This window comes from Zingiber officinale, chromosome 2B (assembly GCF_018446385.1).
Source record: "Zingiber officinale cultivar Zhangliang chromosome 2B, Zo_v1.1, whole genome shotgun sequence".
NCBI classification, from domain to species: domain Eukaryota; kingdom Viridiplantae; phylum Streptophyta; class Magnoliopsida; order Zingiberales; family Zingiberaceae; genus Zingiber; species Zingiber officinale.
The window spans coordinates 28,233,987-28,261,416 of record NC_055989.1 but is presented as its reverse complement, the minus strand read 5'-3'; the positions used below and the strand labels follow the sequence as shown (position 1 = coordinate 28,261,416).

The following is a 27,430-nucleotide window of genomic DNA, read 5'->3' as shown; positions in this document are numbered from 1 at the left end:
AAATTTTAAACCTTATCCTCTACTAGGATCCTTAAGGCTTACCAATCTATCAACCCTTCTCCCACGAGAGAAAGAGGAGTGTATGGTCTATTTGACTCAATGAATAGGACAAATATATGTTAAGGAGTTGGTATGTATGCTGATGATAAAAGTTGTGTTTTTTTCCCTAATAACATTATCATTTGCAACAGGGTAACCACCTTAGCTAAAATGGGTTAAGGTTCTTATTTGTTGTGACAATCTTGTCTCAAAAGATATTATATTATTTTGCACGAAATTTCGACAGAGTTTCTTGTATATACAATTTATGTATTTCGATATAATAACATCAACAATCATATCATATGAAACAAACACATTAAAAGCATCATATCATAAGTTCATGACTATTGATCATTAAATTAAGTCCCTACAAGGTATCTAATTAATTAGAGGATGATAAATTTATTATAATCAGATTAAGAAAAAAAATATTCACAGATTCATTTTTTAAAAATATTAATAAAAATCAAAGTCTAAAACAACGGCAAAATATATTTGTTAAAAACAAAATATAAGATTAAATATTATAAATTTATTACAGATTTGACGATGATGTTTACCGCTAACATATTTTTGCAGAATCATGATCTCTACATTTGATATCGTGTGATGAATAATATCATTACAATACAATAGATGACAAAACAGAAACACTTGAGAATCCCTCTTCATGGATGCATTGGTGATAATCAAACAGATTCTGTAGGTCTCTTCTAGTTGCCTGACACGGTATCATCTTCTACCTGTGAATTAATGAAGTATTTCAAGGATGTTGAAGAATCTAACCACTAATAAAACTCGCATAAGAAAATAAGTGTTGCATCAAACCCTCTTTGTTAAACACTCAAGAACTAAGTGCAATAATATAAGTGATACTTTATGAAGTTGGTAAGATAAAATATGAATGTTGAATTTGTTTGCGTGCATGTTTGCGCATGTGTATACCATTTACGTGCATGCATGGATGCACATGTGTGTAAACGTACATGCATATGAATCAAGCATGTCAAATTAAGTGTGAATTAATTGAAGTTTTACCTTCATGCATGCAAGAACTTGATTAAACACTCAAGAAGCGAGCACAGTGGACTTGATAGGTTTGAAGAAGGAATGTTGAACTTGCGTGTACATGTGTGTTCTTTAAGCAAGTCAATGGGTAAAGGAAATACCTTCAAGTATCTCAAAGAATGAAAAGGTGGTTTAAACCAGCATGTAGACAGTCAATAGGATAGTAATAATACTAACTGATAATATATAAACTTGGCAAAATAGAATCATGGTGTTAAATTCTCATGGGTGTGCTTACATGCATGCACGTGCACAAGTGCATGTCAAATTGCGAAGAAAATACCCACACCTGCTTGTCAAACACTCAAAGGTACGCTAACACAAATGATATTAGATGAACTTAAGACAGAAGCGTGAACATTGAACTCTCTTGTGCATGTGTGAGCAAGAAAGAATGGAGCTTCTCACACTGCTTGTCAAAAACTCAGTAGAAAAACACAGTAATGTATTTATGTGTTTGTATAAATGTTGAACTCTCATGCATCTGTGTGAAACAAGGTGGAATTTCCCACACCTGCTTGTTGGACGTTATATGAACTTGGTAGATAGGCATTGTGTGTGCATACCCACCACCGTGTGAACGTATGTAATGCCAAAGACTCACGTGCTCGAGAGTGTGTCCAACATAATGCGTAGAGCCTCTAACTTTGTCAAACACTCACGAGGAACGCACAATAACATAAATGATACCATATGAACTTGGTAAGAAACAAGCATTAATGATGAATTCTTGTGTAGACTTGCAAATGAAAGTCTGAATGTCTGTGTATGTCTTTCAACTTTCTAGTAGACTTGTAAGAAGAAATTAGCTACTAGAAAAATAGTCAAGACATATATTGCATGAAATTCATGCTTCTTTGTAAATGTAAGAACCATGCTATGATACTATGGAGATGACATGGATAGCATGGCATTTTGCTTGGTTTGCTGCAATGTAAATTGACAATTTAGATCATGCGGAATATGATCTCCAAGATCCAATTTAGTACCTAAACAGAAGCTAGGAAATTCACTACAACTTTGGCCAGCTCTTCCTGATGTTTGGTGTAAAAATGGTCGGCACCTTCAATGATGTGCAGCTTGTGGTTGGGTATCACCTTTGCAAATTCATAGGCATCTTCTACAGGATTGATTTCATCAGCTGAACCATGAACTGTGAAGATCCTAAAATAAACAATGAAGCCACACTTACATGACAAATCTAAACAAATTAAGTTCCATTGCTAAATAAGAATTGTATTGGTGAGCAATGAGGAAATTAAGACAATTGGACAAACTTTCACTCGAGACTTTTTGGCTTCTTTTGGAATTTAACTATACTTATCTAATATGACATTGTAGTTTAGGTAACATGTGATTGAACCTGATCAACTTTAGCCTAGTCAATAATCTGACTTTAAGATTGTGATTCTTGGACCAGCAATATGAACTAATATCCTTTATCATGCATTGTACTATAAAAAGGGGATAAAGGTAGTTCGTCTTGAGCAAACATAAAATTTGATTGGCTATGCTAATTTGCTAGATTGAGTTAATCTTACCAGATATTAATAGTTTTTATATGAAAGGTTATAAGTCCGTGTTGTCTTCAATGTCAAACCATACTTGTCCATGGCTGTATCTCAAGAAGTCAATACGTGATAATATAAATTGGCAAACTCTTGATTCAGAAATAAAAGCACTTGGCTGACTAACTAATTAAAGTCTAATATAAGAAAGGTTTTGCTCCTTCAAACTAGACTTGACGACGGTTCGGAACCGACGGTCCGACGGCTCGGAACCGACGGTCCGACGGCTCGGAACCGACGGTCCGACGGCTCGGAACCGACGGTCCGACGGCTCGGAACCGACGGTCCGACGGCTCGGAACCGACGGTCCGACGGCTCGGAACCGACGGTCCGACGGTTTGACGATTCAAAACCGTCCTAACAACCCTTAATCTTAACTGTCCAAGACAATTACGGCTCACAGTTCGAAACCGCTGGTTCGCCACAGTTCAAGATTATTATATTAAAAATTTTAAAATTTAAAATTTATTAAAAAAAAGGCTTATACTTATTTAAGTTGTCTACGTATCCCCTTAGAGTATAGGGGAATCAAAACTCACGTAGTTCTTTTACATTTTTACCCTTTTACATTACGAAGTAGCGTTGTTACTCACTTTTATTTCCCGTTCCCGTTGTATTTGTTCTTTCGGTATTAAAATCTTCAATTTCGTCATCTAAAAGTTACATTCCTTGAATTCTTTTCTCGACTCTAGTCCAATCCTCGAGTAATGCTTGAGCTTCCAATGAGTTGGGAGGCAAAGTAGATCACCTTTTCTCTAATATGTTGCCGTCGGCACTGAACGTCTGTTCCACAGCAACAATTGACATTGGACAAGCTAAAATTTCTTTGGTGATCACGGAGAGAATGGGAAAGTTTTAATTTGAACCTTTTGTGACCACCACTTTACGATATCGAAATTTTTGTTATCTGCTTTAATAAAATCAAAAGAAGTCGTAAATTAATTCTCAAGTTCTTGTGTAGAACTTGAGGATTTTTATAGACGTTTTATCCATTCTTTTAATAAAAGTTATGCTTTTGTAAGTTTTAAATTACTACTAGAAGTTTGTTGGGTTTCAGAAATATTAGGTTGTATTCCATATTTTACATAATATTAATTATAAATATCATATAAATAAATTATAATATTAATATTAACTGGATCAGGAAAAGAAAAATCTTTAATTAAAATTAAAGCATCATAATATAAAATTAACATTTCTTGTAAAACTTCTAGTTTAAATCTAGGACCTAAAGTAAATACAATTAAATAAATTTCAATAATAACATAAAAATATTTTTTCCATTTAGTTTTTATAGCTATTATACAAGAAGATAAAGATTCATTATTAATATGTTCATTTAAAATTAATATTATACTAGAAAAATTTTCTAAAATTAAATGAGCAATTGGATAATAAAGACTAGAAAGTTGTTCGGTTGTATCGTTAAATACTTTTAAAATTTCACAAATATTACTATAAATATTCCATTGTTGTGAAAATAGATACATATTAATATTAGTATTTTATGCAAAAAAATAAACATAATAATTTTTTATATTGAAATGATTCTTGTAATAATTGATTTGTTGAATTTTAATGTGTTGGTACATTGGAAATGTTTTAGGTCTCATTCCATTAATTTTACAAAACATACCCTATTGTTTTATTATATAGATGGATGCCACCATAAATAAGAGATTATAGTTCTAATTGGTTTAATATGATTTTCTAAAATCTTTAATCCATCTTAAACATATAAATTTAAAACATGGCAAACACAACGAATATGAAAAAATAAATAATCAATAACAGGTTGACAAATAAATTTTAGTTTTTTTATACAAACAGTATTAGAACTAGCATTATCTAATGATATTGAAAATATTTTATGAGTTACATATTCTTCTAAAATTAAATATAATAATTGTGCAATGTTATAAGCAGTATGTGATTCATCAAAAACTCCATAAGCAAATAATCATTTTTTGGAAGTTCTAAGAGTTATTGATCTAATAGCAAGTCACACCCATATACAAATGTGTTTGCCGATGATCACTCTAAATATCGGAATATAAAGAAACTTTATTATTTAATTTACCATATTCATCAATTAAATTCTTTTGTCCTTATTTACTAATTTTTTAATTATATGAGAAAGTATAGTTCTAGGAACACATTTACCACATGGATTAAGATAATCTTTAAAATAATCTTCAAGTGTACATAAAGATTCAAAACTAAAAGAAAGATGTTCTACGGAAATAAATTTAACTAATGATTTTCTTAATTTATTATAAGAATATAAAAATAAATCTGAATTAGTACTACCGCTAATTGAAGAAAATCTAGATAATTGTGTTTGAGAATTGTCAAGTCCATATTCCATCGGGTGCTTCATTCTACGTGTCATTTCAATGACCTATAGCACCCACAGGCTTGGAATTTGTAGGAAGTATTGCAGTGCTTACATTTTGCATGCAATTCTCCTGACGGAAGAGTGACCTTCTCAAAATATTTAGTGAAAATAGAAGATTTTAAAGGAATTTCCCAAACATTAATTGCATCGATACTTCCTTGTGTTTCAAGTGTTGGAAGGTGTTCGGTTCCATCATCGGTGAATTGAATGTTGGAGTCCTCATGTGGATTCACTATTTTCTTTCCCCTCTAAGATCGAGATAATGAACCTCCACGACCTTTCATTGTAGTTGAAAGTTGAAAATGAAAGTGTATAGAAATGGAGACTTGGAGTCAAAAATGTGTAGAGAATGCAAAATTGAGAATAAAAATAGAGAAGATGTGTGTGAAAATGGTGAAATGAACTTATAGAGTTTGGATAATAACAGATACTAATTTATAATCATTGATAAAAAAACAATTAAAATGATCTTAACCGTTGAAAAAAATACCCAAAAAAATCATTCCCACCCCCTCAACAGCTAGGAATCGCTAGTTAGTTCACTAGGAACTACCGGCTTCCAACGGCTAAAAAAAAGAAAAAAAAATTGGAATCGACGGGCCGAACCGACAGTTTGCTGATTTTGAGAGCCTAGAACCGTAACTAGCCTAGCAGGATGCCAAGCTAGTTATGGTTCGGCCTGACAACCCAGGTGATTGGGCAACTGGCTTGTTAACCCAGTTATGGGCCCAGGTCGGGTCTAGGCCGGACCCGGCCCGAAGTCAGGGCCTACTTCAAACACTCTAAGCATCTAAGTGTGATGACTAAGGAAAAAACATTCACTCTGAGGGAATTTAGGTGCATGATTTGAGGTCCTCCTAAGAACAGGGTGCAACATGGCTAGTCAAACAAAAAACAAATTGCCAGAAAAGAAATGATGGCATAGAAGCATATATACTTTGAGTTCAACATTTGGAACCTATAGTACACATCAAGTTAACGTAGGGTTTGGTCTATAGTTTAAAAGCATGGTCAAAGTAAGTTCACAATTCATGAAGTGCTAAACACCACAACAAAAAACACTGGTGGTGCATTTGTTAGTGCATCTGAAATGTTGGCTAAACTCTTGCAAGAATGAAGTCCATTTACCGAGGCTAAAGAATAAAATGTGAACTTGATAAAATGTGCTTGATTACTTTAAGTGGGGAGCAAGAGGAAGTAGAAACCTGCACGTCTTATCAATTGAGAGGCATGCTGCATGCATATCAAAATTTAGTATGCCCATTAGACTTTCTTCAGTTACTCTGAATGCAAATTTACCTGCAATATATTCAAATTGAAGTCAGTGTTAACAGCAAAACCAAATAGAAAAAAAAACAAAAGAGTTGAAGAAGAAAAACCTACCAAGTGTATGCTAGAAAGTCTATGAATATGTCATCTTCTATTAAGTGGTCCCTAGCATGTTACCTTAAAAGCAAACAATCATCTTCAAAAGTAACATGCTCATATTGAGATAGGAGATAAAGAGGATCATGTGTTCTCCTTTTAGCATATGGGATTGATTTTTTGGGTAGCAAATATCATTATCCTTTTAACTTTACACCAAACAAAAAATTCCTATAGTCGTTATACCCTGGATCAGTAAGACAAACATGGGCTTCAATATACCATTAAATGACTGAAGTCCTACAACAACATATTTCAAATTATTATCAATTTCCACCGAGATTTGCATTATTCCTGAACTTACACATAAATATAAGATGAGCTGACTTTCTATTAGTATTCTCAAGGATGAGAAGTGGGAAGAGATAAAACCAGAACTTAGCTACATTCCAAAATTTGGGATGTCGTAAACGACCAAATTTAAACAATTATCATAAACAAGAATTAAATGACAAATTAAGAATGTGCTTACTCTTAAAAGTAATAATCAGTAACCTAACCAAAACTTTTATAGACCGTCTTCAGCTTACCATTTTTGTCCATAACATCAATGAAACCATCAATTTTAATTCTTTGAAGATAATCTTGGCCCAAGACATTTTCAATTCCTCTTTTAAAGTCAAAGCAGCCAGAAATATTTATGACTGTATGAGCATCTGCATACTTAGATGCATACAAGACCACCACAGATCCCCCTGTAAGAACCAATTCCACTTAGAGTCACACATAAACGTGTAAGGCATAACTGTTCTACATAAAACTATATATAAATTGATGCAAGAGTCGACTTCAGATTCTTCAGTAAAAAAGTTGAACAAGTAAATATCATTATGGATACTAGGAAGACAACATTGTGTCAATAAAATTCAACACGAAAGACATATATTAAAGCTTGACAATAGGTGAAAAACTAAAATAGACTTAATAGTCACATGTGCAACGAGCATCTACCTTTACTATGACCAACAACAGCACTTGTTTCATAATCTTTCTCAGAAAAGTAGAGGAGTACAGAATGTAAATCTTCAACTTCTTTCCATAAGTCGTCATACTCAGAGGTACCATCACTCTCACTGGAAATATAAATAACATCATCAGTATATGACCAAATCAATGTAAAATGGTTGCATGAATGTCATGAAAAGACACATGAGAATCTAGAGTAAGACAGAAGTTTAGCATGGATCATAGTTGCCATCGAAAAAATTTTCCAGGATTGACAAGAAACGTGAAATCTTATAGTGGTTCATCTAGTTTTTTTAGAGCATAAGTAGAAGACTAAAGTATAACTTGTTGGTACAATTGAACTCTAAGATTTTAATATCCGACAAATATGTTTAATGGAGTTTGATCAAAGGAAGTCCTAGTCGTGGCTAGGCAAGAGTGAGAAGTCCTAACTACGATTAGGTAAGGAAAGTCCTAGTTGCGGCTAGGTAAGGTAAATCTCGACAGATTGTGGAAGCCGGGTACAAGGATTCGATAGGTCTGGAGGACTTGATATCGAATCCCTAGTGGGCCGATCCGATGCTGAGTCCTAGTGAGTGAAGTCAGATGGAGAAAACCCTAGAGAGAGGTAACTCTAGATTCTAGTAAGTGAAGCAAGATGGAGAAAATCCTATGGGAAGGTAACCTTAGATAACGAGAAGTCTTAGAGGAGTGAACTCCAAGAAAAGTTGATCAGATGATTTTCGGTCGACCGCATGCAATCCACCGGACTAGCGGATATTGGTAAATCTAAGATTAGTTTTATCATAGTGTTTTGTATTACTATTATTGCTACTGGCTAATGTAGTATTGCAGGAAAAGTCTTAATGGTGTTGGGATTTTCGGGCCGCGAAAATCACTTTTCGCGTCGCGGAAACCCCGAATCTCCCTAGCCAACGGATCCGTGCGAAGAATAAAATTCGAAAAACTTACGAGTACGAGTTTCAAACTCTAGATCTACAGTAGATAAGAGTATTACCCTTGTAGCGAAGCCCTTCGCGTTCCCGCTCGTCCAAACGGTGTCGGATCTTGAAGTTGTCAATGTAGACAACTCTCTATACGTATCCACACGAACACGTAGATGGAAAAATCACACAAAAAGGTGTGCTAGCACCTTTTGATGATTCGGCCAAGTTGAGGAGGAGAGGGAGAGGAAGAGCTAGAGGAAGAAGATGATGTGAATTGTCTTGAATGAAAAATTCATTCAAAACCCCTCACAATAGTGGCCGGCCACTTTCAAAAAGTGTAACCCCCATTTCCACATTAAGTGCAATTAATGTGGAGCCATTAAAGTGAAGAATTGTAACCTCCATGAGGTGACATCTCAATTAAGTAACCATGATGATGTGGAGCATCATCATTGGTCCACATCTTGCCAACTCACTAATGATGTGGCAAAAAGTCAAGTCAAACTTGACTTTTCCTCTTCCTCTCAAGTCAAGTCAAACTTGACTTAATCTCTCTCATAGTTGATCTAATCCAACCATTTAATTCAAGCCAATTTAATATAATGACTCTAATTCATTTAATTAAATTGATTCAATGAGTCATAATCTAAATTAGACTCATTGAACACATGAATCAACTTGAGTCCAACTCAATTAGCCCAATTAGGATTACTTTTAATCCAATTTGATTCATCAAATGAATCTAATCCTCTTGGTTCATCATATGAACCTAATCTCCATCTAATTGTCCTTAGTGTGTGACCCTATAGGTTCTTGTAACGTTGGCAATGCCCTAAACCCATTTAGGAGCATAAGTAATGAGCGGTATCTAGCAACACATCATTACTACCCAAGTTACAAGAATGTTGAGATCCAACATCACCTTGTGACTACTACTTGTGACTCCTCACAAAATATGATAAGTGTCCTTCTATCATAGACATCTAGATTGATCAATGTAAGGCATAGACCGTGTCATCTTCTGATCAATCTAAATCCTGAACTTCAAGTAGACTCACTAAATCAAATGAGCTCAATATCTCATATTGACTCATTTGGGCATGGTCATGCACTTCGTGGTCTCACTCTATCAAGAATATCGATGTCTCTCCCGTCATATAGGAGGGATAGATCCCATCTACATCACTCACATCCCTCCGCATAATTTGTTACATACCCAGTAATCGCCTTTATAGTCCACCCAGTTACAGGTGACGTTTGACGAAACCAAAGTACATAACTCCTTATGTAGGGAACCATGGTGACTTCAGGTCTAAGGACTAGTAGTCATACTAATAGCTACATGAGAAAGTATATGACACTCATATAACGATCCATGATACTTTCTCATGGCGGGTCAATCAGTATACATTCTCTAATGTATACCCATGTGTCAACTTGATATCTCTATATCCATGACTTGTGAGATCAAGTCATCGAGTTGACCTACATGCTAGTCTTATTGTATTAACATTGTCCCTGAATGTTAATACTCGACTAGGAATGATTAAGAGTAGTGTTCCCTATATCATTTCACTATCGGTTCAACTAACCGATTGATATAGGTGAGAACCTTCTACTCAAGGACGGTATTATACTTAGTTTATTTGGCACCAATATAAGTAAGTATAATAACCAAAAACAAATGTCTTTTATTTATACAGAATATGATACAACAAGTCCAAAATACAATCATCAAATGATTGGCTCTAGGGCTCTAGCTAACAAATGGATCAGGGATCAGAAATTGAACAGAGAAAATCCAAACAGGTCTGGAGGACCAATGCTTGGCAGGTAGGTTGAGGTAAACAACTGGAGTGGAGCAATGGTGAGGTCATGTTTGGGAAGGAATAACCTTAGGTCGCTGATCCAACTGAAAAAATCGAGAAGATTTTCAAGTTGAGATCAAGACAGTTTTATTGTCAATTACTACTCATGCACATTATACTCATGCATCATATATTATTACTGTGCTAAATTTATTTTGTAAGAGTATTTGTTTTAACTCTATTTTGCAAGAACTGAAGTTATCGGTCGACTGAACACCATGATCGGTCGACCGAACCAGGGTGTACAAACTAGAATCATTTCGAAGCAAAGTTTGATAAAGTAACTGATCGGTCTACCGAACCAGCAAATTGGTCGACCGAACAAAGGGGACTTGGCAAAGATCATATAGAGCCGAAGCAAACATGGAAGCCAGGTCGATCGGTCAACCGAACCCAGGGATCAGTTGACCGAACAATAAATACAGTTAATGGAGAATTAATGGCTAATCTCGACAAATAGGGAAACTGCAAAGATCAGTCGACTGATCAAGGGGATTAGTTGACCGAACAATAACACAATGTTTGGGAGGAGGTGAGAGAAGGGGAGGGAAGGGTAAAGAAGGGGAAGGGAAACTTGAAACCCTGTTTGAGAGGAAGTGAGGTACGGAAAGGAAAGGTAAGGAAGGGTAAGCTTTAACCTTCTTTACCCATGAAACGAAAGAATTTCTTACACCCCGATTTGGGGTGTAAGGAAGGGTAAGGGGAATTGAAAAAAATTATGTTCCAATTTTATCCCTATTTTATTATATTAATTCCAAAAATTATTATTTTAGATATTCTTTGTGTCGCGACGAAAAACACTCACACCGCTAGACTCCCACCACCCGACGCTCGCACTCCATCAATGTCGACACCGACTTTGACGACGACTTTGATGCCGACTTCGATGTCAACTTCGATGTCGACGCCAATGCCGACGGCGACTTTAACGTCGACACTGATGTCGACGCCGACTTTAACAAATGAGCTACAAATGTTTAAATGGCAAAGTCTTAACAAATAAATATATGTAAGATGCACTAGGTTCTTGAACGCGTAAGTTTTTTAACAAAAGTGAGGGTAATTTTGTAACTTTATATATTTAACCTTCATTACCTTCACTTTCCTCCCAAACACAATAACACATGTTACGTTAATTAACCTTCCCTCCCTCCCAAACAAGAAAAATATAAATACTTTACTTCCCCTCCCTTCCTCTCCCTTCCCCTTCCGTTAATGAACCTTCTCTCACCCCATCCAAACAGAGGGTAAATAATCATAAATGCGTGAAGATCAGATCTTGACGAAGAAGGAAAGCAAGGGGTTCAAGGGGTTCAGTCGACCAATAGAAAGATTAGTCGACCAAACGGTTTATTGGTCGATCAAACAAGACTTATATAAGGGGTGCTCGAGGTCCAAGCCAAAGTAACTTTTCAATATGTTCCGAATCAGTTCTCTATTCCTGCTCCTCCTATTCTGCGCATCATCTTCACGAGTAAGCTGCTACGTTGAGAAGTGCTGATGAGCTTCGCTTCTTACTCTTTGTCAGTATAATTTTAATTAGCTTGCATCTTTTTAATTTAAAGAACATAGTTATGTGTTACTATCTTCTAGTTTCATTTGTACGAATTGCTTCTTTCCAAAGGTTTCGGAAAGAAGAGTTATAGTGGATTATCCATCGGTGCGGTCAAGGATCACGAGTCTTAGAGTAGGAGTCAACATAGGCTCCGAATCAAGTAATTGAACAAGTCTTATTATTTTTGCTGCATTCTTATTGTTTTTATGACACAAAAGAAAAATTTTAACAAGAGATATTCACCCCCTCCCCCTCTATCACTTTTTGATCCATCATAACTACTAAGAAGAGAATTAATAATTAATTAAATGTATATATCAGGTATTGAAATGAATAGACAAAATAGAAATTGATCAACTATAGTTTTTATCCTAGGAAAAGGATCATTATAAAATAAATAGAAAGCACCACTTTAAATTTATGATAGAATCAGGCGCCCAACATCTTGACTTGTATCAGATATTCTTACACTTAGTCAAACCTCAAAAGTGAATGAGATATAGGATAAAACTCTACATATTGTTGATATGTTTAGCGAAGGTTTGGCAAAGGCCTAAGTTAGGTGATATTATTGTTGCTAATGTTGTGTGTCTAAGTGTGCACGTGCAAGTTACTAGACATTGACATTACAAGTGCATAGATGAATGAAGACCAAATGGTCAAGGTTGGCCATACATTTGGAAAAGGAGATGCCTATATAGTGTTGGCAAATAAGGAAATCCAACAGGCCCAAAAGCAAGGCCTCCAAGTAGATGTAAGTTCTGATAGATTAAGGACAATTGGAAACTCAACATGTCGAAGATGACCAAATACCATATCTAGTAGATGAGAAGTTCTGATAGGTTAAACAATTAGATACTTGCAAATGAGAATTCCCGGTAGGTCATGGAAGCCCGAACAATAGATGAGAAGTCTAGATAGTTTAAGAACAATTGAACAGCTAGCAAATGAGAAGTCTGACAGGTCAAGGACTTATATTCTTGCACACGAGAAGTCCAGAGGTAAAATCTCTTAGCATGTGAGTTGTAAGAGACTAAGAGTGACCTTTATTTAGGCATAGTGAAGAACTTTTACTTAGGTAAAGTCGTGAACAATGAATAGGTATTAGAGGTTGATGTGATGACTTAGTCGACTAATATGGTTAGTCGACTAGGAAGTCTAAAAGTAACTCATAATATTTCTTTTTTATCTTGAGCCGAGTTGAATGGATGACAATGCCATTGATTGATGCCCAATTAGTCAACTAGATAGTTGACCATAGATGCATTTCTTGTGTCTACAATAGGCGACTACTCAAGATCAAAGAGTCTTCCACCATTGTTTTTAATGAATCTACTCGAATGTATCTCAAATACTCCCTTTGGGCAAGGACATAATGGAGGAAACAAGCAAGATAGGGAAAAGAAATCCACTCATAGAAGGCACATCTCAAAGGGAGTAAAGGGCAAGTCAAAAAGTGAACCAAGCAAGAGGACAAGGGAGATAATCTAGAGAGATGACTTAACAAAATATGACTCACAAGACAAGTGCATTTCATCCAATTGAGCAAGTGGTGGGAGATACCTCCTACAGGATAAAAGCTCGTTCTTTCATAAACATAAACTCTAGACTAGCAGCTATCTCCCAAATTAAGCCAAAGAAAATAGATAAAGCATTACTTTGAGTCAGATTCAGTTGTAGCAACGTAAAAGTAATTATCTTAATTTAAGGGTAGTGTATAAGAGCTAATTGCAAGACTCGAAGATTGCTTATTTATTGACAGTTGTTGAGTTTCTAAGAATAAAATTGATAACAATGGATCCATAGATCAAACCAAGGGTAGAATAATGGCCCAAAGTTTCAACCAAGTAAAAGCATTTGATTACCACTAAGACTTATGTGTTGGTGCGGGGTCCACAACATTTAACCTAGAGTTGTGATGTATGACTAAGGTTAAAATTAGGTTAGTTGTGATCTAACCAATTGTGTCAAGTGTGCAAGTGCAGATTCCTTGACATGTGTTAAAGTCTTGACTGAGAATCAAACATGAGCTATGTCTTCTTTGAGACCAAGCAACAAATTCCTAGCTGGAGGCTAGGTGAGTCAAGTCCAAGTGATTAAAGATTGGTAGACACATTCCTAGCCGGAACCTAGGTGAATCAAGTCCAAGTGATTAAGGCTTGACAGACAAAGTCCTAGTTGGGTGCTAGGTGAAATAAGTTCAGGTGGAGTTAGCTAGTAGCTAAAAGCTTGGTAAACAAGTTCAAGTATGTGGAATCAGTTGAGAAATGATTGCTTAGCACAAGTCCAAGTGTGTGAAATGAGCTAAGAGCTGATAGCTTAGCAACCCAAACTAGATGGGTCAAAATCTAGTCAAGTAAGTGCAAGTAACTTTAAATTCTATATCCTACTCAATATGTGCAACCATTGCATGGAAATATGTTCGACAGTTCTAAGCAATCAAATGGAGTCCGAGGGCGACTGGCTGGTAATAACTCTCAACTAAAGGATTTCAGAGGGTCCCAACTGGTCCAGGCGACTTTATAATACGAGCGATCGGAGGGTGTCCAGTTGACGAGAGAGTTTCGTTAACATTATCTTATGGATAAATGTTGTAGCCACATCAGCACTGATACAAGCGATCAAGAAGGCTCTAAGCGACAAAAAGAGTACTATAAAAGGAGCTTTGAGGCAAAGTTTGGAAATCTCTCAATCATTCATTCACACATTCTCTTGTTCTCATGCTCGTGCTCTTGTGCTCTCTCACCTTCAGAGTTGTGACACGCTGCGACTTGTGCTTCATTTCTGATCAATAGCACCTAAAGTACATTTTCATTTCTGTTGTATTGCCTCATTTTATGATTGTGCTTAATTTTTATATCCTTTTTCCGTAAGGTTTCTCCACGTAAGAGAAATTTAGAAATAAGAATCATATTATTATTATTATTGTTGCATGTGTCTTTCTAGTTTGATTAATTAACTGCTTGTATGCTTAAACTGTTAGTTAAATCTATTGCATGCTTATATTGCCTTGTCTTACTTGATTGAATAAGTCTAACTAATTTTTATTTTATGTTGTGTTACTCTGCCTGATCCAATTGGTTTTTACTATCTACTCATTTTAGAATTTGTAACGCTATTCACCCCCCCCCCCCCCCCCCCCCCCCGGCTCTAGCATCGAGTTCGATCCTACAATTTGGTACCATAGCGGGTTGAGATAATAGTATGCTAGGAAAGTTTGGTTGGGTGCATGTCTAGGCTGGGTAAATAGTTCCCTATCTGATGCATCTACATCTAGTCAAGTAGAACTAGAAGAAGTTAACTCACCTCACTCTAAATCAGTTAGACCAAGACATTGTATTAAAGTTGATTTAGCTCCACATTCTTAAGCTAGCTTTGTCTGAGTAAGTGGTTATTGTTCTGATATTCAAGAAGACCTATGTGTCTCACCATGACCTGGAAGCTAACTTTGGAAACTCTTGCTCGATTAGCCCAAAGCAAAACCTAAATCCAACATAGGGCGAACTTTATGCTTTGAGTCAAGAACAAACAAACCAAATCAAACTCATATACTATCCTCAACCTTAATACAACTTGAAAAAAAAAATTCTTTGAGAAATGTTTTTGCAAGAAGAATTCAACACAACCTGTGCTCCTCTCTTCAATGACGACAATTTTGCTTATTGGAAGGGGAGAATGAAATAATGAACAACATTGAAAATTATCTTGTAATCAAAATAGGCTTTGAGTTGCCCACATATTCAAATGACACCCTAGTTCTTTTTGAAAACTGGTTAAGCGACAATAAAAGAAAGGCTCAAGTCAATAATAGAGTCATAACTACATTGCAATTGCAGGCTAACACAAGAATAGACCAAAGTTGACCAATTCAACTATGCTAAGCAACTCTGGAAAAAACTAATTGAACTACATGAAGACTCACGAACTTCTAAAAATGATATTATTAAGCCAGCTTCAAAATATTCAAATGAAAGAAGGCGAAATTCATAGTCGCTTTAAAGAAATACTAAACATTATTCACGCAATTAGTGAACAAGCTGACAATCGTGACTTGATCAGGTATGCATTTAAGGCATTTTCAAGGGTCATCTTGTGGGCATCAATGGTTGATGCATACAAAGTATCCAACGATCTATCTTCTATTAAATTAGATGATTTTTTTTTGTGATTTTAAACTTCATGAACAAACTAATCTTGATCAAAAAGAGAAGGATATAGTTTTAATTGCATGAAAATCTAAGCCAAAATCCAAACCAAAAGAAGAGATTGAATTAAAATCCAAGTTTGAATCAACATTTGACGAAGACAATCTCTCTTCGGAAGTCGCACACTTAGTTAAAAGGATGATCCAACAAAAAAAGTTCACTCGAAGATTCGTGAAAAAGGAAACTTCCAAGAAGGATCTAGTGAACGTTCAATGCTTTGAATACAAAAAGAAAGGGCACTTCAAAACCAATTGCCCTTTACTAGAAGAAAATGAGGGAAAACTTGAACAGAAGAAGAAGAAGAAAGCCCTTAAAAGCAACTTGGGACAAATCATAATCTGAATAAGACTCACACCAACTTACTTTCACTAACGACAATCAAAGAAGATTTAAATTTAGAGTCTGAGTCAGAATACAGCTCAGAATCAGACTCAAGTTAGGTCAGCGACTCAAACGAGTCAACTGATAACAAATCCAATTAGTGAAAAGTTATATGTCACTATTGCTTATTTGACTAAGACTAAATACAAGTCTAAAGTTAAGACTTTGCTTAAGGAGGTCAAAAACATTAAGGAAAGGACTAACTTAGACTCACTAACTTAGGTAAGTCATGTTGGAACCTCAACACAGGTGTCAAATCTTGAGGAAGTGAATTCTAATTTGAGAACCCAAGTAGTTAAAATCTATCTTGAGCAAGTTCACGTTTGGATCTAAATATTTAAATATGATGATTGGGACTAGACAAGTTGTTTATAACAAAACTGGACTTGGGTTTAGTTCAAATTTAAATTATGTTTCTTACCTTACCTTAGTCAAAAGAGATGCTAGAAATAAGATTGTTTGAGTTCCTAAATCATACTTAATCAATCAAAATAACTGCTATTGGGTACCCAAATAATATATTTATGTGGTTAATGCTAATATTTGCTATGCTAACCCAATTGTTAAAATGAAATCTGTTAGAGCTCCAACTTAAGGGGAGCTATCTCTTTTAGACTAGGTTGATTCTAACTAAAGTATGTTTATTATTTTCAAATATGCCTTCAAAATTATAATATTTTATCTTAATGATAATATTTTATCTTCATAAGTATCTTGTTTTATTCAATTCATGCATAAATGGATTTAGACTAGATCCTCTTGTAGACAGCATGTACTTATAGATTTGGGCAGTCAGCAAGAAAATAACTTGCTTGTGTTTGAAAAACATAGAAAGGTGTGAGATTTTTAGGATTAAAGCCTTTAATTCTATATTCTTATATTAGTGCATCAATACAAAATGGAAACTAAAAACTTTTCAAATTGATCGAGTTAAGCAATTTCCATATGTTAACAACTTAGTTTTTCATAAGATTAAGCTAGAAACTCTTGCTTAACTTGACTAACCGATTGTCAGCTTTTATCTTATAGATAGACAAGCTTGAAATCAAGTTGGGCATTTCAAAAATGGTTTAAAAAATGTATTTGGATAAAAGCTTAGATATTCTCAGAAAATGTCTTTCATCTCTTTTTAAATTGCTTGTTAACTTGCTTTTGAAAATTTGACTTATGAACCTAAGGCAAGATTGAAGAACTTAGGTATAAAGTTAATAATCAAAAAGTCAACATCGTTGCTGGACGCCCGGACAGGGTTACAGGCGACCGATAACGAACCGGCCTACATTCAAATCTTGTTGACTAGGTTAGGTGAAAAATCCATACACGGTTGACCTTATCCCTACACAATCACTCGTATTCGAAAAATCGAATTAATTACAGCGGTAAAAATTAGGTATATAGTCGCCCGTCAAAATTAGGCATTCAACCGACTTCATTTTCGAGCCCTCTTCGAGCCCGTTCTTTACCCTCTTCGCAAGCTCGAGTTTCCCGACTTATTCACCATCCTGAGGTATATGTTTTGACTAATCTATTCCTTTCATTTAAGCATAATATTCCTTGCTTTCTTAGTGTGCTTAAATATTTTATTTAAATGTTTAGACCTAAACGTAGAGCGATCGAGGCTAGCACCTCTCAGCGTCCTTCGACTGACCACAGTTTTCCATTTGAGGACCATAGGATTAGACACAATCAGTATACCTACTTATCCATGCACACTAGATATTTATGTAGAATATTCTTTACTGACCACTGCACTGACGTTATGGAGATTGTAGCCTATTAAGGTCTCTCCAGGCTTGTTTAAGTAGTAAACCTGCCTTTTACCAACTAAAATCAACTCATAAATAAAAAATATTATTTTGAGCCAAGTTGAATGGATGATAGTTCAATCAATTGATGCCCGATTAGTCGACTATGTAGTCGACTGCAAATGAATTTCAAGTGTCTACAATAGGTGACCACTCAAGATCAAAGATGTTGGCGATCTAGTGTGGCCGGCTAGAAGGGCGGCTAGATAGACGGCGCCCCCAATAATTCACTTCCTACGTATTTGTTAGTTGCGCAGTGGAAATCTAATACTAAATACAAATACGAAAGTTAAACTAAAGACAAGGAAAGAAATGCAAACCACTAACACGACGATTTATATGGTTCGGAGATAACTTGCTCCTACTCCACGACTATCCGTAAGATGGACGATCCCTCAATCCATCGGTGGATTAATCCCCGGAAACTCCAGCTAGCTCACGTAGCTCCTTGTAGGTGGAGAAACCTCACAACAACTCTCACAAGAACACTTGAGACGCTAGGGCACAGGTAGACTACTAATAGGGGTTAACCACCTCTATTTCATCAACCTTAACCAAGCTTCCAAGCCTTGGTTATATAGGCCACGGGAGTCGATTGGTGAAAGTGCCAGTCAACTGTCCTCTGTAGAGATTCGACCATTACAACCGAACAGCTCGATACCAGTCGACTGATAAAAGTACCAGTCGACTGCTCCATACTGGCCGAACGAACAGAAGCATTATGTTCGCTCCCAATCAACTGCCCAGTCGACTATACCAGTCGACTGCCATTTACATCAATCGACTGGTACCCCGAGTACAGTCTCTCAGCACTCGGACCCTCACCCTTACGACTCACTTGACTCTTCGTTACAGTCTTGACCTCTTGCCTTCAAGCCTACTTCCTTTGACTCTCGTCCCTCGGATGCACCCAAGCCCGCGGCTCGTCCCAATGTCATCCTTCACATATACCTAGAAGTCGCTTCCCTCGGCCTTGTCCTTGCTACATTGTCCACGGTCCCTCGGATACTCCATCCTTAACCGGACCCGAAGTCATCAACCTGAGTCATATGTGTATCCTACAAACCTGCACAACTTAAATACACATATCAAATACAAGGGTTAACCTAACTTAAACCCTTTATACAAACAACAAACACATGGTCGCACGGACCATTAGGATTGCTCTAACAATCTCTCCCTTTTTTATGTTTAGCAATACGTTTAAATTAGAGAAAACATAACAGCAAAACAATATGCTAAAAACAATGGACTTACGTTGCCAAGGATACACACTTGGATTTACACCGCCGAATGAACTTACGTTGCCAAGGATTGTGATGTGCGTAGATTATATACTCTTTTATGCATGTTTTTACGCACATTTACATACTTTGAGCATGCTTGATCTATGCATTTTTATACTTCCAACTTTCCTTTTAGCATATTTACTCTTTTGGTTCGAAGATCTGCTTTTTGTGCATTTTCTGTACACAGGAGTCGATTTGGTGAAGAATCTACATCTTTGGGCATGCATTGGAGGAAACGAAGGGAGAAAGCACCGGGCCGTGTACCTCACACGGCCATGCACTGGGATGGAGCTTGGGCCGTGTGGAGTTTGGCACCAACAGAAGAGGAAGATGACATGGCCGTGTGAACCTCGCACGGCCGTGTCAAGATTTGAAGCCAACCAGAGCAGAAGCCTTACATGGCCGTGTGGATCTACACGGCCGTGTGAGACTTCCAGAGACCAAGCAGGCTGTGGCCGTGTGCGTATCATTTCCAGAGAGCAGAAGGGTTCTGGCCGTGTGGAGTCACACGGCCGTGCAGGTTTGGCAGAGAGGGAACTGGACATGGCCGTGTGAATCTCACACGGCCGTGTCACGGAGCCGTGTGGCACCCGATTCCCTCCTCTATTTAAACCCTTCTTCATGAATTGAAAGGGGATCTCTCCCCCTTTGGGGGAAAGCAAGATTTGGTGGTTTCCTCCCATTCTTGGGAGGATTTCTGGGCAATTCTAAGGGAGATCTCGACGATTTCGACTCCGGAGCGTGGATTGGATCCGAAGACGAAGCTTCTTTGTAGATAAGTTTTCTCTTTTCCCCTCTTCTTGTTTTCTTGGATTGGGGATTCAAGGAATGCTTGTAATCTCTATTCTTTCGGGTTTTCTTCCTCGATTCATGGAGTAGATCTTGTATTCTAGGATTAAGGGAGTATTTGTATGATGGATTGATGTAATCTCTTATGGATTTGCCATTTTCTTGCTTCAATGACATTATCTTGCTTGTATCAATTAGATCTTGAATGATTGATGGTGGTTTGTGCTTAATTCTCATTCTTGATTGATTGTTTGGATTTCTTATGGACTTGGTAAGGATAAACTCTCACTCGATCATCCGAGGGATCCACGTGACAGGTGCAAGCCCGTGTAAGGACGTTTGAGAGATAATCTTGAAGAGGAAATAGGAATATTCAAGAGAGTAGGATGGATTCTATGATTAGCTTCTTGTATCTTTATAGATTAATAAGTTGTGGGCTTCTATGTTGATATCCGAGGAAGGCATAGTAATAGGTGCGCTTCTGTGTAAGGACAACGTAGGTTCATGTCTAATTAATCCTATTTAGATACATTTCTCAGTCCTTAGCCGGTTGTCTATTGCAAGAGGGAACCGACAACTTTCTACATGTTTGGAAATTGAGGAATAAGAATTGGTGAACCATTTACATTCAAGAAATCTTACAAAGAAACCGAAACTCCTAGAATCTCCCTTTATCATAACCCAAAACACCAAACTCTTGTTTGTTGATCTCTAAGATTAGATTTGTTTACCTCTACTTTGCTTTTGAAACGATTGGATAGTTGTTTAGCTAATTCGCATTGAGACATTTCTAGTGCTTATTCCAGTCCCTGTGGATACGATAATCTTTTATATTACTTGCGACATTTCCGTACACTTGCGGAGCGTAACAAGTTTTTGGCGCCGTTGCCGGGGACTGCGCTATAACATTAGGAATTATCAATTGAGTTAGACTAAACATAACATTTGTTTTCCTTTCATATTGCATAGTTGTAACTAATCATTAGATTGCTGTTTTTTTTTTACTTTCTTGTATAACTTTCACTTCTTGTTAATTCTTTTTGTACAAACTCAATTCTGCATTTTTGATTCTTCTATTTTCCTTTTTGTGTCGAATTGCTATCTGCTATCTTGTTCTTGTGTATGCGAAGATCTAACTTTGCAGGGGAATTCTTTCCTTTTGACCCTGAGATTGATAGAACTTTCCATAAAAGAAGAATTCTGCAAAGGTAAATTGAAGAACAGGAACATTTGAATATGGCAAATAGACCACTTAAGGATTATGCAGCACCCTATGCGAGAGGTTTTCGATCTAGTATTTCAAGACCTTCAGTGGAAGCTAATAACTTTGAGATCAAACCCGCAATCATATCTATGGTGCAGCAGAACCAATTTGGTGGAGGACCTCATGAGGACCCTAATCAACACTTAGAGGTCTTTTATGAAATATGTGGTACCATGAAAATGAATGGAGTTCCCTCAGATGCAGTTAGATTATTATTATTTGGGTTTTCTCTAAGAGATAGGGCAAAGCAATGGCTAAATTCTTTGGCCCCTAATAGCATCACCACTTGGGAGCAGTGTGAGCAACAGTTTCTTGATAAGTTCTATCCACCAAGCAAAACAGCTCATATGAGGAATTTAATTGCAAGCTTCATGCAAACTGACTCAGAATCTCTTTTTGAAGCTTGGGATAGATATAATAGTATGCTCAGATAATGCCCACATCATGGGTTGGAAAGATGGTTAGTGTTGCACACTTTTTACAATGGTATCAATTATCATACCAAAGTGTCCCTTGATTCAGCTGCTGGAGGGGCACTTATGAACAAAAGTTTAGATGAAGCCGAAGAAATCATTGAAAGTGTAGCACAAAATCATCATCAATGGGCAAATGAAAGAAGTGGTGGCTATTCCTCTGTAAACCAAACAATTAAAGTATCAGGGAAGTTTGATGTAGATGCAGTCACTCTTTTGTCTACAAAATTGGACGCTCTTACAAAGAAATTTGAGAATATGGGGACTAGTGCTAATATGGTCAATGCTATTAGTACATCTTGTGAAGTATGTGGGAGTTCAGAGCATTCAAATGACTCATGTCCATTGGGAGCTATCACTGCACAAATCAATCAACTTGAACAATGTGATGCAATCATGAGTTATAATCAAAGGCAGAACAACCCATACTCAAATACTTATAACCCTGGATGGAAGAGTCATCCAAATTTTTCTTACAGAAATAATCAAGATCAAGGACCATCTATGGGGGCAAGATCAAATTTTCAAGCTGGGCAACAAAATTTTCAACATCTATCTTCTCAAGGCTTACCAAAGTCAAATGTTGAAAAGATGCTAGAAGAAATTATCTCAACTCAGAATGAAATGAAGCAAGATATAGCAAAGCTCATCCAGAGAATGGATAATTCTGAAAAGCATCAAAAGATTCAGGATAGTCAAATTGCCCAACTAGCTTCCTCATCATCCAGAGCACCAGGACAACTTCCAGGAAAACCTGATGTGAATCCTATGGAGCATTGCAATAGGATTGAGCTTAGGAGCGGACGGACCTTGGGAGACTCCCAAGTGACTGCTTCAAAAGGGATACAAAAAGAAGAAGAGCTCCCTCCTCCTATACCGAATCAGATTCAAGCTAATGAGGAGAGTACCATTGAGGTTGAAGAGACTCTTCCACTGAACCATCAGGGCAAAGCTGTCCCTTTTCCTCAGAGACTTACAATGCTCAAGAAGGATGAAGAATTTGGCAAGTTTCTAGAAAAGGTTAAGGAAATTTGTGTTGAGGTACCTCTTATTGATGCTATTCTACAAATGCCTAGATTTGCCAAATTTCTGAAGGATCTCATGTCAAATAAGAGAAGAAGAGGAGAGGTCGAGACCATTGCGCTTAGTGAGGAATGTAGTGCTATTTTTGAGAAGAACACTTCTCCAAAACTGAAGGACCCAGGGAGCTTTTATATTCCTTGCAACATAGGGAAAGAATTTTTTGAAAAAGCTTTTTGTGATTTGGGGGCGAGTGTTAGCCTCATTCCCTATTCAATTTGTAATAAATTAGGTCTCAAAAACATTAAACTTACTACTATGGCACTTCAACTTGCCGATCATTCCTGCAGGTACCCTTTGGGTATTATAGAAGATGTGCCAGTAGAGGTGGATGGGAATGTTATTCCCACAGATTTTGTCGTGTTGGACATGGAAGAGGACCCTAGGATTCCTATCATATTAGGAAGACCTTTCCTTGCTACAGCTGGAGCTATAATTGATGTCAAAAATCATAAGCTTTCTTTGGTAATTGGTAAGGAAAAGTTGGAATATGATTTATCTAATATCTCTAACCATGTCTCGTCTCTTTTAAATGCTTGTAGCAGGACAAGCATTTATAAACTTGAGGAATGGAATTTCCATCCTCATGGAAGGCCACCAAATGAAGGAGACAATGTGGTGGAAGATGTTGGGAGAAGATCTCCCAACGGAAACGAAAAGTATATCTGTCCTCCAAGGGCGAGGAAAAGGAGCGAATGATTAAGTTTGGTCGAGCTAAAGACCTTAAACAAGCGCTTCTTGGGAGGCAACCCAAGGGTTCTTTTAGTTAGTTTTGATTTGTATTGTAATTTCTTTTAGTTTGATGCATTCTTTTGATTCTGTTTTCAGGTTAGGTGCAAAACAGAGTCGGGCCGTGTGCTATACACGGCCAGGCAAAGGTTGTAGAGAAGGGAAGTGTTTGGGCCGTGTCATCCAGACACGGCCGTGTGGGATCTCCCGAGAGGAAAAAGGAATAGGCCGTGTCATAGACACGGCCGTGCAAAGAATCCCGAGAGGAAAGATGGAGAGGCCGTGTCACAGACACGGCCGTGCGAGGAATCCAGAGAAGGAAGAGGGGGAGGCCGTGTGGATCTACACGACCCGTGCAAAGAATCCCGAGAGGAAAGATGGGGAGGCCGTGTAGATCTACACGGCCCGTGTAGGAGAACTACTAAAGTCTACCTCCTACCTCACACGGCCAGATCTTGGCCGTGTTCCGCACACCCCCAACTCTCCAAAACATATCTTTCTCTCCCAATTTCTTAAAAACTCCTCTCTAATCTCTCAAGATCTTTTAGATCCGATTCTCCTCCTCTCTAAGACTTGGACTTTTGTTCTCTTAACCTAAGATCTTTTGTTCTTTGAAGTTTCGTTCTTTGAGTTCCACAACTCTAGATAATTCTTCCCCTATCTAAACTCATCAAGATGTCCAATATTTTGAAGAGATTTCGCAAAGGAGGTGGTGGATCTAGTGGAGACAAAGAGAAGGAGCCATCAAGAGACAAAGGAAAACAACCAGTGAAGGGCAAAGGCAAAAGGACTTCACGCGACGAAGGTAATGACAATGAATTCAATATTGTGTTCAGAAATGATGATCAAGTAACTAGATTTGTAATTCTTGTCAATAGAAAGATAGTGTGTACTAGATATATGGACCCAACTGTTCTTGATATGCTTGGAATTAGGGAAGATGTAGATTTGATGATTGGGTTTTTGGATTGGAGTGATATTATGTACACACATTTGCCTACATATCCTCATCTTGTTTTGGAATTTTTAAGTTCATTGGATGTCCATTTTACTAATGAAGATGATTATTATGGAAAAATCTCTTTTAGATTAATGAATCAAGAATTTCTATGGGCATTTAGTGACTTTAATTCTTGTTTTGGAATAACCACCGGTAGCCCTCGTAGGTTTGACCCAAGGTTTAATTGGAATCATTTTTGGAATGCAATAACTGGGTTAGATCAACCTTATGAGCCTTCAAGAGCTAAGGCCTCCCATATGCAAAACTCCATCTTTAGGTATCTACATAGAGTCATGAGTAAAACTATTTTTGGTAGGGGAGAGAGTGATGGGGTGGTTAAGAAGATAGAGCTTTATGCTTTATGGGCTATGCTTTATAAGGTTGAATTTGACTCTGGTTTTCATTTTGTTCAAACCTTATTGAGATCAGCTAGGGCATCATCGGGATCAATTGTTTTTGGTGGTTTGATTATCCGAATAGCTTGTAATTTAAATCTTGATGTTGATGGGTTGGAAATAATTCATGGTAATGACATGATTGACATTAATACATGTCTTGCTATGAAAATGATCGTTCGGGATGAGAATGGTTTCGCGTTTTCTAGGAGGAGTGGTTCTCCTTTACCACTTCCTTTTCCTGAACGAACTACTATTCGTAACCGGGCTAATTGGGTAATTTCTGAGTTGGATTTTGAGGATAACCCTTCTATACCTGGAGACACTGAGCCACATAATGAACCCTCGTCATCTGGACATACGCAGCCTTCTAGTTTTATGGAGCCTGCTAGGCATTCTTTTGCATATGGCACGAGATCTTCTAGGTTTGATTTTTCAGATTTTCGTACGTCTCTAGAATCACTTCATGAGAAGCAAGATTCCCAACGAAAAATGTTGGAGGGGCGCTTCTCTTTATCTGATGATCAGTTTAGGGAGGTACAAAATCATTTTCAGTTTACGAGGAATTTTCAGGGTCAAGTGGCTGAGTTTGTGCAGGATTATGATACTGATCAGGCTATGATGAGAGATTTTATGCAGAATATGACGCTTACTAGCCAACAAGTTGATGCTTTATATGAGTATCATAGATCTTTGGGTGAGATTCCAGGTTTTCCTAGTTTTCCTATTGGCCAACCACGTCGTAGACCTCCTTTCCCTCGTCCACCTCCACCTCCTCCACCATACTGATTTCATCGGGACGATGAAAAGTTTAAGTCTGGGGGGGTGTCAGGTATTGTTTAGTTTGGTTTTCAGTTTTAGTTTTTGATTAGTTTTTCAGGTTGGTTCTTATTTTCATTGCTTGTTGCTTTATTTTGCTTGTTTTTGAAATAATCATGGCAAAATTTTTTTGAGAACATCAAATCTTAACTTATATGCTTTCTTGGATTCAAGCGAAATGTTAGCATGATTATTGTCTCGATTCATGATGTTCGCATGATGCTACTAGTAAACTTTGTGTAGTTCTTTTTTCTATCTTGGGTAGCATGAAACAAGCTAAGAATCTTATGGTGATGAGTTTTAGTTTTGGTTCAACCTTAAGGATTTTATCTTCACTACACTTGTGCTTGATGCTTGAATAGTTGATGTCATTGAAATAGTCATGATTCATCTTGTTTGCTTAGTACTTGGTTTCCATGGTGATTTCTCAACTTTCATTTTGGTTACTGGATGAGGCTCAAATCATTAAAGCTCATTTGGAAAAATCAAAATATCCCAACATGTATGTTAAAAGTATATTTGTGAATAAGTTTTGCACAATGCAAACACTTATAAAAAGGAAAAAAAAAACACAATAAGGGATATAAAAAACAGTTGTCATGAGTGGAATCTAGCAAGTCACCCCTTTGAGACCGAGTTAGGTTACTGGGGAAATGACTGTTTAGCTTCTCTTGAGATTGAGCACACCTTTGAGACCTTGGGTTAGTTGAGAAATATGAACCAAGTGAATGGTAAGTAAGTGCCTATCACTGGTTACTTGTCTTTCACTGGAAACATTAGGAATACAAATTTGACGACGACTTGACTAGGACATGGATTGAAACTTGAAGGGTGTTGAGTTACTTTTACACTGCGCACAAGATTCTTATGCATGAACCATACTTTACTTGTTTCCATGATCATACTTGTTAATGAAACTTTTTGATAGAATTAGGAAAGTGCACTGGGTTTTATGAATGTGTTGTAGAATATATGAATTTAGACTGCAGCATTTTGCTTGAGGACAAGCAAAGGTTTAAGTCTGGGGGTGTGATGTGCGTAAATTATATACTCTTTTATGCATGTTTTTACGCACATTTACATACTTTGAGCATGCTTGATCTATGCATTTTTATACTTCCAGCTTTCCTTTTAGCATATTTACTCTTTTGGTTCGGAGATCTGCTTTTTGTGCATTTTCTGTACACAGGAGTCGATTTGGTGAAGAATCTACATCTTTGGGCATGCATTGGAGGAAACGAAGGGAGAAAGCACCGGGCCGTGTACCTCACACGGCCATGCACTGGGATGGAGCTTGGGCCGTGTGGAGTTTGGCACCAACAGAAGAGGAAGATGACATGGCCGTGTGAACCTCGCACGGCCGTGTCAAGATTTGAAGTCAACCA

The 27,430-nt window shown here is 37.1% G+C and overlaps 1 protein-coding gene across 1 annotated transcript in view; it reads right to left on the bottom strand.

Moving 5' to 3' along the window:
• Window positions 1–534: 534 nt before the first annotated feature.
• LOC122045534 overlaps window positions 535–27,430 on the bottom strand; it is a 58,882-nt gene continuing 31,986 nt past the window's right edge. Inside the window, exons 4-8 of the mRNA XM_042605796.1 lie at window positions 7,453–7,574; window positions 7,032–7,196; window positions 6,282–6,375; window positions 2,100–2,274; window positions 535–785 (exon numbers count right to left, since the gene is read on the bottom strand). Of these exons, the coding sequence (XP_042461730.1) occupies window positions 2,100–2,274; window positions 6,282–6,375; window positions 7,032–7,196; window positions 7,453–7,574 (556 nt within the window). The 3' untranslated portion in view covers window positions 535–785. The remainder of the gene's footprint in view (window positions 786–2,099; window positions 2,275–6,281; window positions 6,376–7,031; window positions 7,197–7,452; window positions 7,575–27,430) is intronic.